Source organism: Arabidopsis thaliana (genome assembly GCF_000001735.4).
Source record: "Arabidopsis thaliana chromosome 1 sequence".
NCBI classification, from domain to species: Eukaryota; Viridiplantae; Streptophyta; class Magnoliopsida; order Brassicales; family Brassicaceae; genus Arabidopsis; species Arabidopsis thaliana.
In genome coordinates, this window is record NC_003070.9 from 16,803,441 (window position 1) to 16,816,403 (window position 12,963).

At 31.8% G+C, this 12,963-nt stretch overlaps 2 protein-coding genes, 2 long non-coding RNA genes and 1 other non-coding gene across 7 annotated transcripts; 2 read left to right on the top strand and 3 right to left on the bottom strand.

Moving 5' to 3' along the window:
* Positions 1-4,387: 4,387 nt before the first annotated feature.
* AT1G44180 (Peptidase M20/M25/M40 family protein) lies at positions 4,388-7,125 on the bottom strand. Of its 3 annotated transcripts, none has more exons than NM_001333229.1 (5): positions 6,128-7,125; positions 5,675-5,812; positions 4,975-5,214; positions 4,764-4,882; positions 4,388-4,655 (listed from the first exon to the last, which is right to left on the bottom strand). In NM_001333229.1, exons 1-4 carry the CDS (start codon positions 6,971-6,973, stop codon positions 4,799-4,801), a joined length of 1,308 nt encoding a protein of 435 aa, NP_001321916.1. In that variant the 5' UTR covers positions 6,974-7,125; the 3' UTR covers positions 4,388-4,655; positions 4,764-4,798. The 3 variants fall into 3 exon arrangements, with proteins under 3 accessions (NP_001321916.1, NP_001321917.1, NP_175082.1); NM_001333228.1 differs by having other exon boundaries at positions 4,762-4,882; NM_103542.2 differs by having other exon boundaries at positions 4,388-4,882.
* Positions 7,126-7,904: 779 nt separating this feature from the next.
* AT1G07247 lies at positions 7,905-8,129 on the top strand. Its single transcript, NR_139214.1, has one exon. It is a non-coding gene; the product is annotated as an other RNA (long non-coding RNA).
* Positions 7,937-8,500, bottom strand: AT1G07253. Its single transcript, NR_139215.1, has 2 exons — positions 8,418-8,500; positions 7,937-8,189 (listed from the first exon to the last, which is right to left on the bottom strand). It is a non-coding gene; the product is annotated as an other RNA (long non-coding RNA).
* Positions 8,501-9,305: 805 nt separating this feature from the next.
* Positions 9,306-9,504, top strand: AT1G07257. The gene has a single exon (NR_139216.1). It is a non-coding gene; the product is annotated as an other RNA (non-coding RNA).
* Positions 9,505-10,158: 654 nt separating this feature from the next.
* AT1G44191 (ECA1 gametogenesis related family protein) lies at positions 10,159-11,293 on the bottom strand (the record flags this gene model as incomplete). Its single annotated transcript, NM_001084208.2, has 1 exon — positions 10,159-11,293. The coding sequence occupies one exon, from the start codon at positions 11,291-11,293 to the stop codon at positions 10,214-10,216; it is 1,080 nt and encodes a 359-aa protein (NP_001077677.1). The 3' UTR covers positions 10,159-10,213.
* Between the last annotated feature and the right edge of the window lie 1,670 nt (positions 11,294-12,963).

Here is a 12,963-nt window from a genome sequence, read left to right on the forward strand (position 1 = left end):
TTCGGTTTACTCCCGTTCTTTATTTCAAAATATGGAAACTTTTAAAAAGTTTCAAATTATTTTAAATATTTAAACTTTATAAAGTGAAATATTATTACTGTTTCAAAAATTGAAGCTTTTTATGAAATTTCAAATATTATAAATATTTGAAATTTATAATAATTAAAAATTAAGTTTGAACATTATAAATATTTAAACTTTATGCTACAGGTGAAATTCTATAATTGGCGGGTTTAGATCGATAATAATACGGGACGGTATACTGCTGGTGAAATACTAGAATTAACGATCAAAATACAATTATACAATCTTAAACATTAAACAAAACAAACAATATTAACAAAACAGATACAAGTTTCTTTTTTTAAGGAAATACATCTCGATTCTTTTATAAGAAATTTCTACATTATAAACATTTAAATTTTATACTATGGATGAAATCCTAGAATTGACAGATTTTGGTCGATATTAATACATGATTGTATACTACGGGTGAAATTAACAATCAAATACAATTATACAATCTTAAACACTAAACGAAATAAATAATATTAACAAAAAAATACAACTTAAAATTTTAAAATTTAGCTAAAGAATATCGTCTCGCATTGTACCATATACTTAAATTAAACAAAATAATAGCATATTTATATAAATCATCTTAAAAACAAAAATTGATTTTTTTTAAATAAAAATTTAGGCCGCGGTATACCGCGGGTTAATATCTAGTTTGTTTTAATTGTATACAAAATCTTATTGATGATATTGAATTCTATCACTTTCAATTTTGCAATACAGTTTAACGATATATTTCATCATAATAAACTAGATTTGATTCTTACATATTTCATCTTAAGTGATTAATTTTTTATATCAAAATCTCTACAGCAAAAATTCTATAGTTACAGCCCAACCAATCACCCACCTTAGTTAATATGTTTTTTAAAATTAACAATTCAGAAAACATAATAAATAAATAAAAACAGAAATCCACAAAAATATTTGGAAAACAAACATATATGGCAAACTAATTTTCTTAATTAATTTTTATATATGGCGTAATCTAGTTAGTTAATTTTACATCATGCAAATTAATTTTGATTGAGTTAAAATTAATTAATAAAAAAATACTAACTTCTCATTAAGTTAATTGAAAAGTCAAATTTGTAAGATATTTATTCCCCAAAAATTTGTGTTTTCACTTACGACTACATGCGTTAAAATTCTTATAATAAAATATAAGTGTATGCTTGTAGTATCACATCAAATAATGCAAGCCCCTCCATCACACGATACGTTAAATTCTTAGAATAAAACATAAGTATTCAAAAAATTATTCTTATAAACTCATTAATTTTCAAACTTTTCTCAATAATGTTTTTAAAATTTTGCGCTAATTTAGCGAATGAAAACATTATATTACAATGATAAATACAGTTTTATCCGATTTAATTTATGTTAAATAGTTATAGACATATAGATTAGTTATTAACATCAATGATTTAAAAAAAAATTAATCGCACACAAGCTTTTTAAATTTCAAAGGTCTTTTTAATTAGTTATTGTCCATAATACATGCTAAATTTAATGGGGGATTTGTAAAAATACCATTTTTTGTTGCCTTCCATTGTCTATTTTTCAAAAATATCATTTTCATGAAAAAATGATTAAATTATCTTTCATCAAATGAGAACATATAAATATAAATGAAAAAAATTCCGCCAAAATTGTTTCCATAGCGATCATCCGTCAAAACATTTCTTGCCAAAATTTGTATTTAAAAATCCTTGTAAAATTTTTTAGAACCCTTGTAAACCCTCTAAAAACTCTTAAAACCCTTGTAATTTTCTTAAAGCCTTTTAAAACTTTTTTAAAGTTGTTAAAAACACTTGTAAATCATTTGAAAACTTCTTAAAATCCTTATAAAGTCTTTAAATACATACGTAAATCCTTTAAACCCCTTTTAAAAACCCTTGTAAATATTTTAAAATCCTTATAAATCTTTTAAAACCATTGGAAACCTTTTAAGAAGATTTTAAAAAAGTTCGTGAACAGCGGTGGTCACGAATTATGGGATACACGTTCTAGCAATGTAATTTAATTATTGTTTTTTGTTTTGTTTACACTGTTCAACCCCATGTCTATGAACGAGACATAAAAATCAAAAGAACCAAGAAAATATTTTCAGATCTAGAACACAGACAATGAGACAAATGTATATCAAAGACACAAAACTATGCTAAATGAGTATATGACCGTACGTCGGTACGTGGGGTTAAAATGGATCATGATTGGTAGTTAGACCATTGGGTATAATTAGGTTGGAGTAGTAAATTGTTTGAACATTGCATAAGTTGAGAAGTTGTGCCTTTTTCATGTTAAGCATGTCCAATTATGCCTTTTTCAACATTCTAGATGAGACTGGCTTTCTCCTAACTAGTTTTCCTAAGCTTTCACTTTCGTCCATCTCTTGCTCTTTGTACCTTAGTGTTAATTTTTTATTCAAATTTAATTGTAATTTTTTTTGTTTTTGGTCAAGACTTTATTGTATGTTCTTTGTAAACTGGTTTTCTCTAATCAAATTATATTATAATTAATGTGCATGTTATTGGAAAAAAATTGTTGTGTAATAAGAGTACATGTATACATAGAAAAAATAATTTGAAGTTCAATCTAATCGCGAGTAATAGCATTTAGGCCAAAACAAATATCCTATACTATTATTTGGGAAGTACATAATAAAAATTAACTTTATTTTTTGTAAGTAATTACATAGGTTTAACATTAGAAATAAAATTTTAAAGAGTAAATTAATTCATCTCCTTAAAGATTAAAAAGTCAAATATTAATTTAATTTAATTAGAAAAACGAAAAAAATTATTAATTTCCAAAACAGTAACCGATCAAAATCAACATATAAGATTTGATATCTAAATTTTAATTAATTTAATTTAATTAGAAAAATAAAATACATTATTAATTTCCAAAAAAGTAACCAATTAAAATCAACAAATTAGATTTGATATCTTAATCATCATATTAAATTTTTAATTAATTATTATACTTCACCTCTCATCTTTATATGATTCTATTTTTGCGAAAGAAATAATATCAGCATATCATCGGTATAAAAAAAATAATTAGAGTGTTTTCGCATATGCCATGATTTAAATTTTTAAAAACGAATATAAACTGTTCAATACATGAAAAAATAATATAACGGCTCAAAAATATATTTAAGAAAACTTTCGACTGAGTAACGGGTCATAATTTGAATATTTATATTCAATTTCATACATATTATTTTGAAAATTTATAATCTTATATATTACAATAATTAATAACATATTAGATTTTTTTTATGTGTATGATGTGATTTAATTTTTAATACAAGCTAGAGAATCCTAAAATTGACGGGTTTAGATCGATACTAATACAAGATGATATACTACAAATAAAATTCTAAAATTAACAATCAAAATACAAGGGTATAATCTTAAACACTAAACAATATAAATAATATCAACAAAAGATATACAACTCGAAATATGCTATACTATTATTTTGGAAGTACATAATAAAAATTAACCTTATTTCTTGTAAGTAATTACATAGGTATGCCATTAGAAAGAAAATTTCAAAGAGTAAATTAATTCATCTTCTTAAGGATTAAAAAGTCAAATACTAATTTAATTAATTTAATTTAATTAAAAAAAATAAATACATTATTAATTTCAAAACAGTAACCAATCAAAATCAACATATAAGATTTGATCTAAATTTTAATTAATTTAATTTAATTAGAAAAACGAAATACATTATTAATTTCCAAAAAAGTAACCAATTAAAACCAACAAATTAGATTTGATATCTAAATTATCATATTAATTTTTTGTTAATTATTATACTTCACCTCTCATCTTTATATGATTCTATTTTTGCGAAAGAAATAATATCATCATATCATCGGTATAAAAAAAAATAATTAGAGTGTTTTCGCATCTGCTATGATTTGAATTTTTAAAAACGAATATAAACTGTTCAATACATGAAAAAAAATATAACGGCTCAAAAATATATTTAAGAAAACTTTCGACTGAGTAACGGGTCATAATTTGAATATTTATATTCAATTTCATACATATTATTTTGAAAATTTATAATCTTATATACTACAATAATTAATAACATATTAGATTTTTTTTATGTGTATGATGTGATTCAATTTTTAATACAAGCGGGAGAATCCTAGAATTGACGGGTTTAGATCGATATTAATACAAAATGGTATACTACAAATACAATTCTAAAATTAACAATCGAAATACAAGTGTATAATCTTAAACACTAAACAATATAAATAATATCAACAAAACATATACATCTTGCAGTGTACTATACATTTAAAATCAAATAAAATAATATCATATATTTACAAATCATCTTTACAAAAAACGTTTTTAGTTTAATTAAAATATAAGCCTACCCGAAGTATACCGCGGGTTAATATCTAGGTAGTACTATATTAGTATAGAACCAAGCTCTTTTGCAATTGCAAGGGATATGTAACAATAAGTCTTGGGAGCCGAAAGATCAGAAGATAGTGAAATCATGCTTCCATCACCAATGACCTTTCTTTTCAAAGTTTGAGAATTCTGCACAAATCAAATATTTGACATTTACAAAGAGTTATTAGCAGCCATTTAAGGTCTTAAGGCTAGAGTATATGTCAATAAAAATACTTATGAAAACATCTATTACACATCTTGGTCAAATCAAATGTGAGCCTTGACCATCTTCAAGCAGCCTCAAAGGAACTTAGAGCGCTGATAACTGATTCATATACTCCTATTCCTTTCATGAACACGGTATCTTTAAGGAACTGAGGCCACGAGAAGATGCTTAATTATATCACAATTGTGGTTCTATATATTATTTAAAAGATGTCAATAGATAATATCATGATGCCAATACCTCGTTATGGTCATGCACTAAAATAGGTGTATTGATCATTGGAGAGAAACCTAGAACTGGTATTCCTAAAGTGCGAATAAAGCGTGAATCTGTAGTTGAAATCAATATTTCAGGCTTTGCGAGTTTTCCTCCAGTTGCTTCAACAGCTTGCTTGAAGATAGACCACCAAGGATTGGTATCATTTGTTGTAGTCATTATAGGTCGCCCTAAATGGTCTGTTAACTTTCCTTGTTGTTTTAGCTGGTGCAATAAAACAATTAATTGGATTAGTTTTGCTTCTTATGTAAAGAAATGACTATATTTGACTAAAACGGAAACTCTTGTAACATGTGATCAAATTACAAAGTTTAGAGATACAACAAAGAAGATCTCACTAAACGTATGTAACATCATCAAATGAGAGCACACATTTGGTTATGACATCTCATATTCCTGGCTAAAGAAATTAAAATGAAGATTAGAGAAGAAGAAAAGCAAATGATGAAACTAAGTCCAAAGAAACAAGATCAAATAATCTGATGAACTGTTTTGCATAGTCACATTTTTTCCCCCTCAATGTATACACAAAACTAATGAAGACCAAACATAAGGACCACTTAGACAGACTAAAGATTACCAAGAGCTAAAGATTATTATAACCAAAAATGCTTTGACACTTTCTACTTAGTAGAGATTAGAGACATATAATTATTCATTTTACCGTGTAGGTCATGTTCCTAATAGAAGGAGCCCATTCCTCAGCAATCCTTTTCTTCAAAGCAACTGGATCTGCCATTGGAGGCAATCTTAGATCATACCCAACTTCTGCTTCTGAAGGTTGCATGTTCATCACAAATCCCTGAGAAAAAGAAATAAACTGTTTAACAAAAAGTCTTATATAACAGAACATTCTCCAACTCATTCCTCTAATTTTCACTGTATAACAGAGTTTGGTTTTACTCCAATCTATTCCTCTATTTTCTATTCTAAAAATTATTTCGAATAAATTTCTTCTCTAGTTAATTGTTTATTCTTTAAAATATCCATTATTAATCAAAAATGTTAATTAACCTATTTATTTTGTTTACCAATCTTGTTTAAAATGGAATATAGAGTGAGTTTATAAAATATATTATTACAGAGAAAAATAGAGTAGGACTTGAGGTGCTCTTACAGTAGTGGAGGGAGTTCCAGCTTTAAGATAAACTGGATTCACAGAGATAACCTCCGAATTCGCAGCTTTACCAGCTTTAACAAAATCAAACTGTGACTCTCTAAACCTAGAAATCAACTCAACACTCTTCATCAAATTCTCCATAGCTGAATTATCATAAAGCTTAGCACCATGACCTGGCATACCATTAGCTCGGATAGCGAGATGCCAAGGAGTTCGTTCAGCGTAAAACACCCTGAACTCATCTCCGGGACTCGCTTGTCCTTCATCCATAACAAATCCCAAATTCAAATCTTTAAACTCCGAAGACGCCGCGAATTTCATCATCCCACCGAATCCACCGATCTCTTCTTCAGGTACGTAAGAGATATGGATCGTACGAAGAGGAGAGAAGCTTCTTGATTTCAAGTTCCTGATTGCTTCTAGATACTGAACTCCTATACACTTGTCATCTTGCGCGCCGCGAGCGTAGATATGACCATCGATGGTTCGGTGAGCTGAGAATGGTGGATGTATCCACTTCTCGGATTCCGCGGGAACAGAATCGAGATGAGAGTTGAAGAGAATTGAAGAAAGGTTAAGGTTTGAGCCTAGCCATGTGAGGAGAAGAACTGGCTTACCAGGAACAAACTCGATGGTTCGAGAAGTAAGACCAATTGATCTTGCTTGATCAAGAAGAAAAGAGATTGGTGCGGTGTAGTTAGGGTTTGGATGAGCGGTGTTGAATCTTAAGTATTGCTGGAATCGTGTGATTGGTGTGTCTTCTTCTTCTTCTTTGCTGTGTGATTGGAGGGAGAAGATAAATGAGAAGAGGAAGAGAGTCCAGAGAAGAAGAGACACCGCCATGGAATTGTAGTTGGAGGAGTTAAGACTAGATCAGAGAGTGAACAAGAAGAGCAACTTCGGGTCAATGCAAAAATCTTTTGTTATTCATTGTGACTTGAGCTTGACTAACTAATAACTCTTGATCGAAATGGTCTTTGAAATAACATTAAAAACAAGAGACCTGATAATATATTCAAATCATTAGTATTGTCCCTATGACCCTATGCTATGCGGGGGAGAAATTAACAGCTAGTGATCTATATTATTCCATTAATCTAAATTAACAGCTAGTGATCTCTATTATTCCATTAATCTATATTATCTTACATAGTTACATTTCTTGATGTATAAGATTTATCAAATTCGTGATCTTACTATAAGATAGATAAATCTTGATTTTTACAACATGGTCATAGGTGATACTCATAAAGTATCATTAAGAATTTTTTAATATTATTTATAATGTTTATTTAATAGATATATATTTTTTTTTCTTGCTTTTGGCAAATGCGACCAGTCAGGAAATGCTAGTCAAAAGATACTGATATCAAAAATATCAATGGGCTGATACTGATTAAGCTCATTGTAATTGTTTTGTCAATATAAAAATAATTTTCGAACTTATGATATTCTAGAAATATTATCCATTTTAAGGTGTCTATATTAACTTATTATGGATCAAATTCATCAGTCAAATTTGTCACGTGCAAGATCGTTCTCATTAAGTTTTTGTCACCTAAAACCAACATCTCAAACCCATCCTCTTTTTTTGACAAAAGAAGCCAAGCCCATTAGGCCCATTAGAACCCAAAAAGAGCAACGTACAAAACATCAAGAGTTTGTTGTGTCTTGTGTTCGCGTAACGCGTATCCTCTTCAACGAGCCGCTTAAGCAAAAAACAGAAAAGAAAAATAAGAGATCTAATGAAAGTAAGTCCAAGAAGTTGTTGTTGTCATGTTGTGATCGCTGTAGTAAGTCATCATCATAAGCTACGTGAGAGAGAAGAGAAAAGAGAGAAGATCGTGATGGGTCCAAAATAAGAAGCAACCAGACCCGAGCCGTGAAAGCAAAGGAGGAAGGGGGAGAAGCAGATCGACGTCAATGGAGACGAGAGTTTTCCACGGTGATGGTGAGGTAAGTGAGATCAGATAATGGTGGATTTCTTTTTGCGGACACATGTTAGAGAAGCCATATGATGCCTTTGTCAGTGGAGGTAAGCCCTAGCCATGGCGTTGATTTCTTTTTATGCAAAAAAACAAGTTTATTTGTTTAAAAAATGGTCAAAAATAAACCCTAGAAAACAGTTCTGATATGGATTTTTCAACGTTTAGAAGTTTATTCGGTGGCGAGTTTCATGGAACTCTTGGCTATAGATCCAATAATGGGATTGTGATTGCATTAGTTAGGGTTTGGGTTGGTTTTAATATATTTTAACAAATTGTAATGTTTGGTTTGGGAAACGAACTCCGCTTGAGCTTAAACTTTTTACCTAGGAGCCTTCATGACTCATGGATTTAGGTTTCTGTTGGAGAACCACAGTACTGGAGCGTAAGAGTATGTGGTTGAAGCTCAAGTGGTAAATCTCTCTTAAATGAGAAGAAATGAGAAGCAAGTTGTTTTTCAACATCAAGTAGCTAGGGTGAGAATGTTATTTGTAAAACATAGTTTCGTTTCATTATGTTTCTTGATTCATGACATAAATGTTTTAGATCTGATTGTCTAGGACAAAATTAACTAGGTAATGATGGTGATTGCTGAGTTGATGTTTGATAAAAATGCTATGATATGCATAAACTCAAAAATCATATAATTACCTAATCTTGTCCAAGGTAATGTGATCTTAAGCCTATATGCCATGAATAAAGAAGCATAACTAAATAAAACAATATTATGTTTCGCAAATACCACTCTCACCTTAGCTACTTGAAGATTATAACAACTCACTTATCCCTTTTTGTTATTTATACAAATTCACTATCTTAGTTTAAACGGCATATTTTCTCATAAGTTTGAAGTCTAAATTAATTTTCCATCAACCAAGAAATCTATGAGTCCTAACTCCTAAAAGCTCAAATCAAGCTCGTTGTCCAACCAAACAATAGAGCTTGTCACAATTTACTCAATACAAATATGTCTTGGAAATTCACGAATAAATTAACGACTAATCGTTGGAATCACAATCCCACTGTTGAATATAAAGCATGAAGTATGAAGCTCTCCACCAAGTTTTAGTCAGATCCGACTTTCACATGAATCTCTCACGAGACTCTGAAGTTGTTGTGATAGATCTGTATTTTACGGTTTCAGGTTTGGACAGTTTCAACTGTTTTTTGCACAGGAAGGAAGCTTCACTGTGGCTAAGGCTTCACTTGTTCGACATCGTCAGTGGCTCCGTTTGCTTTTGTATTCTTAAAGAAAGAGAAGTCGAAACCATAACACCGCTCTTATAGGATGACCGGTTTTTGGAAGTTTACTAATCCCAAAATGAAAATGAGAACTGGTCAAGATTAGTTTGGTTCGGTTTACGTCGTCTTTCATCATTGGCATGTAAAATTTAGTTTAGAAACGAACCAGTTACTTTGACAAAAAAAAAAAGAAACGAACCAGTTAATGTAGCATGCATGATACATCAAAATAAAATGAGATCATGTTTACACGTATAGCATCTCTGAAACGAACCAATGTGTATCATCACGATTCTCTTCTATTTGGTGAAGGAAAAGTTTAATATTTCCCATATCTCTGAACTTGCTGTGATAGAACTGTTTTCTAGGGTTTTATGTTTGGAAAGTTTAAACTGTTTCTTGGACAGGAAGAAAGCCTTGCGGTGGCTAAGGCCTAACTTTAGAAACGCCGATAGAGATGCTCTTATGGACTTGGTTTCCTTTACCAAAATAATATGGATGGGTTTGGGATGTTGGTCTTGTACAAAGTTCCCACTTATTTAGTTAGTTCGGCCAAGACTGGACTTAACAACATTAACTAGCCGCAGTCATCTAATTTATCGACTTCCTTAAGAAAAAACAAATGTTATTCAAGTAGTTGAATGAGGATGCGTTCGATCAATATTTCGTTTTGTTGTTGTATTGGAGAAAATAAGGAAGGAAAAAAAAAAACCTTATGAATTATTCGTGAAATGTAGCAAAAGAGCAGTCCATAAGACATGGACAACAACAAAATTGCATGACTATAAAGAACCAAAGAAGAAAAAAAAGCCCTATAATTAAAAAAAAAAAGAAAGAAAAACCAAATAAGAGCTAACTAATACTTAACATGGCAAGTGTAACGAATAAGTGGAACGAAGAAAGGATCGGTGAAGAAGCCCAAAATGACATCGGTACATTCATGTCTCATGTTGACAATAAGGTTGCAGCAATAGTCACTAACAAGAAACCCTCTTCTGTAGTAACTTACTTCCATCTGTTGCTTACATATTGCCGACGGTCCAAATTCGCTAATGCAGTTCGCGAAATGCACCCACGGATCCTGATAACTAGGCGACGGAGTTGTTGGTGGTGGTGGAGACTTCTTGGGAGTTGGACGCGGAGGTGATGGTTTAGGAGATGGTGGAGTTGTTGATGGTTTAGGAGTCGGCGGAGATGGTTTACGACGTGGAGGAGATGGTTTAGGAGGTGGCTGAGATGGTTTGGGAGGTGGCGGAGACTTCTTAGGAGTTGGTGGTGGCGTTGATGGTTTAGGAGGAGATGGAGATGGTTTAGGAGGCGGTGGAGATTTTTTAGGACTTGGTGGCGGTGACGAGGGTTTGGGAGGAGAGGGAGGAGACTTCTTAGGTGTTGGTGGAGGTGTTGATGGTTTTGGAGGAGACGGGGATGGTTTAGGAGGTGGTGGAGACTTTTTGGGACTTGGTGGCGGGGATGATGGTTTAGGCGGTGGTGGAGACTTTTTGGGGGTTGGTGGCGGCGATGAGGGTTTAGGAGGTGGTGGAGACTTTTTGGGTATTGGTGGCGGCGATGATGGTTTAGGCGGTGGTGGGGATTTTTTGGGGGTTCGTGGTGGCGGTGATGGTTTAGGCGATGGTGGAGACTTTTTCGGTGATAGAGGTGACGGAGGCCGAGACGACGGAGTTGGTGGCTTCGGAGACGGCGGATGTGGAGGTGAAGGGTAGGAAATAGAGACGGCAGCTCCAGATCCGTTGTTGTATGTACATTTCCAGACTTTGGAATCTTTGAAGTTCAATTTATTACCAAAGTAATGGTTGTGTTCGGTATTCATCAACATGTCCTCATTGGAAACTTCCGAAGGTTTTGGCCAACTAGCGATCGTTGTGGTTGGTGAAATGACGAGACAAAGGATTGGTACGAGGAAGATGAGGCTCTTCATTGTTGAGTGTTTAAGAAAGCAATTTCATGAAAATTTATCAAGCTTATATAGAGGAGCTTTTTGTTTAACCTATTTTTATTCTTTTGTTTTGATTTATTGTGTGTGAAGGTTAAACATGTATGACCTTTAATTATGGATAATTATGCGGGCATATAGAATTTTACGAAACTGAATTTTCTCGGATGTCTTTTTGAAATTGTCAATCCCGTAGTTTTCTTTAAGATATGTTGCAGACTTCAACATATCCACAGAAATTAAAAATAAAAAACTCCTAGGAAAATAAGATACATCCGCAAGTGAGGGATATGCTATACCTATACATAATTGATCAGTGAAAAAAGATTCAGTAGATATGTATTGCAAATTTGTAATATCTTATTATTACTAGCAAAACTAGAAGGTTATTGAACAAAATAATTTGATTTAGTTTAAACGTAAAGAATTCAAAAATCCTAAGACTTCGAACATCCTCAATGGGAGCTTTTAAACATGTCTCTTAACAAATAATAAATTTTTTTATATAATTTAAATATTAAATGAGTTTCTTAAATTTAGAGAAATCTATCCCAATTGTCTCTTAATAAATAGACTTAGGGCTTGATTGGTTCTCCCTCTGCGATCCGCAAATGCAGCGTCTGCGGGTGGTAGCGGTGTTAGCGATTGGCACCAATCATAAAAACCGTTAGATACCGCTTTGGACCGCTCGAAATTGCCAGATTTCAAAAGCTCCTTCCCGCAAGCGTTTGCGGTTGCAGACGGTAGCGGTTAGGTTAAAAAAATTAATTAAAATAATTTTGGGTTCCACCCAAACCCTAATCACTATTAGTAATATAATCCTTTATATATTCTTATTAGAAAAGCCTAATCAATATATTGTAATTCAATTCTCTCAATTATGGCATTCACATAAATTGATAAAAATCAAAATCAAGAATCAAACGTAAGTGTCATCTATCCTTTTATCCATTCATTAGCTAGTGTAACTCTTTGAGTATTTCATGGCATCATTGTTTTTTTTTTATTTTGTATTAAGCTTTTTCTTACAAAATTTATTTATTTTTGAATTTAGTGTTTTAATTATTAAGCATGTTCAATTTCTAATATTATCAATTTATTATAATAATATATTGTATTTTTATTTCTTTTAATAGTAATATATTATATTTATTTTAGTTATTTTTTATTTAATTAGTATAGCATCCTCTGGTTTACCAGTCATAAAACTCCCGCAAACTCACCCATTATCAAACGCTCAACCAGTCGTTTAAAACGCTTGATAACGCTTGAAACTGCAACCGCCCGTTTTCACAAACTCCCGTAACCGCAACCGCACCCGCTACGTTTAAACAAGTCAGGCCCTCATGCTTAGAAACCACCATTGAGGATGCTCTTAATGTTATTCAATTATGATTGGTTCTCCCGCTACCACCCGCAAACGCATGCTTAGAAACCATCATTGAGGATGCTCTTAGTGTTATTCAATTATGATTGGTTCTCCCTCTACCATCCGCAAACGCAGCGTTTGCGGGTGGTAGCGGTTGTTAGCAATTGGCAACAATCATACAAATCGCAGGAAACTGCTTTTCACCGCTCGAAATCGCCACATTTCAAAAGCTCCTTCCCGCAAGCGTTTGCGGTAGTAGTTAGATTCAAATGTTAAAAATAAAATA

What these genes read in the sequence shown, in the direction of transcription:
- AT1G44180 (NM_001333229.1), bottom strand. Translation starts at nt 6,973, where the DNA reads ATGGCGGTGTCTCTTCTTCTCTGGACTCTCTTCCTCTTCTCATTTATC. An exon ending in CTGGAACTCCCTCCACTACT is followed by an intron (nt 5,813 to 6,127) that starts GTAAGAGCACCT and finishes TCTTTTTCTCAG; the next exon opens with GGATTTGTGATGAACATGCA. An exon ending in TAGTGCATGACCATAACGAG is followed by an intron (nt 4,883 to 4,974) that starts GTATTGGCATCA and finishes TCGTGGCCTCAG; the next exon opens with TTCCTTAAAGATACCGTGTT.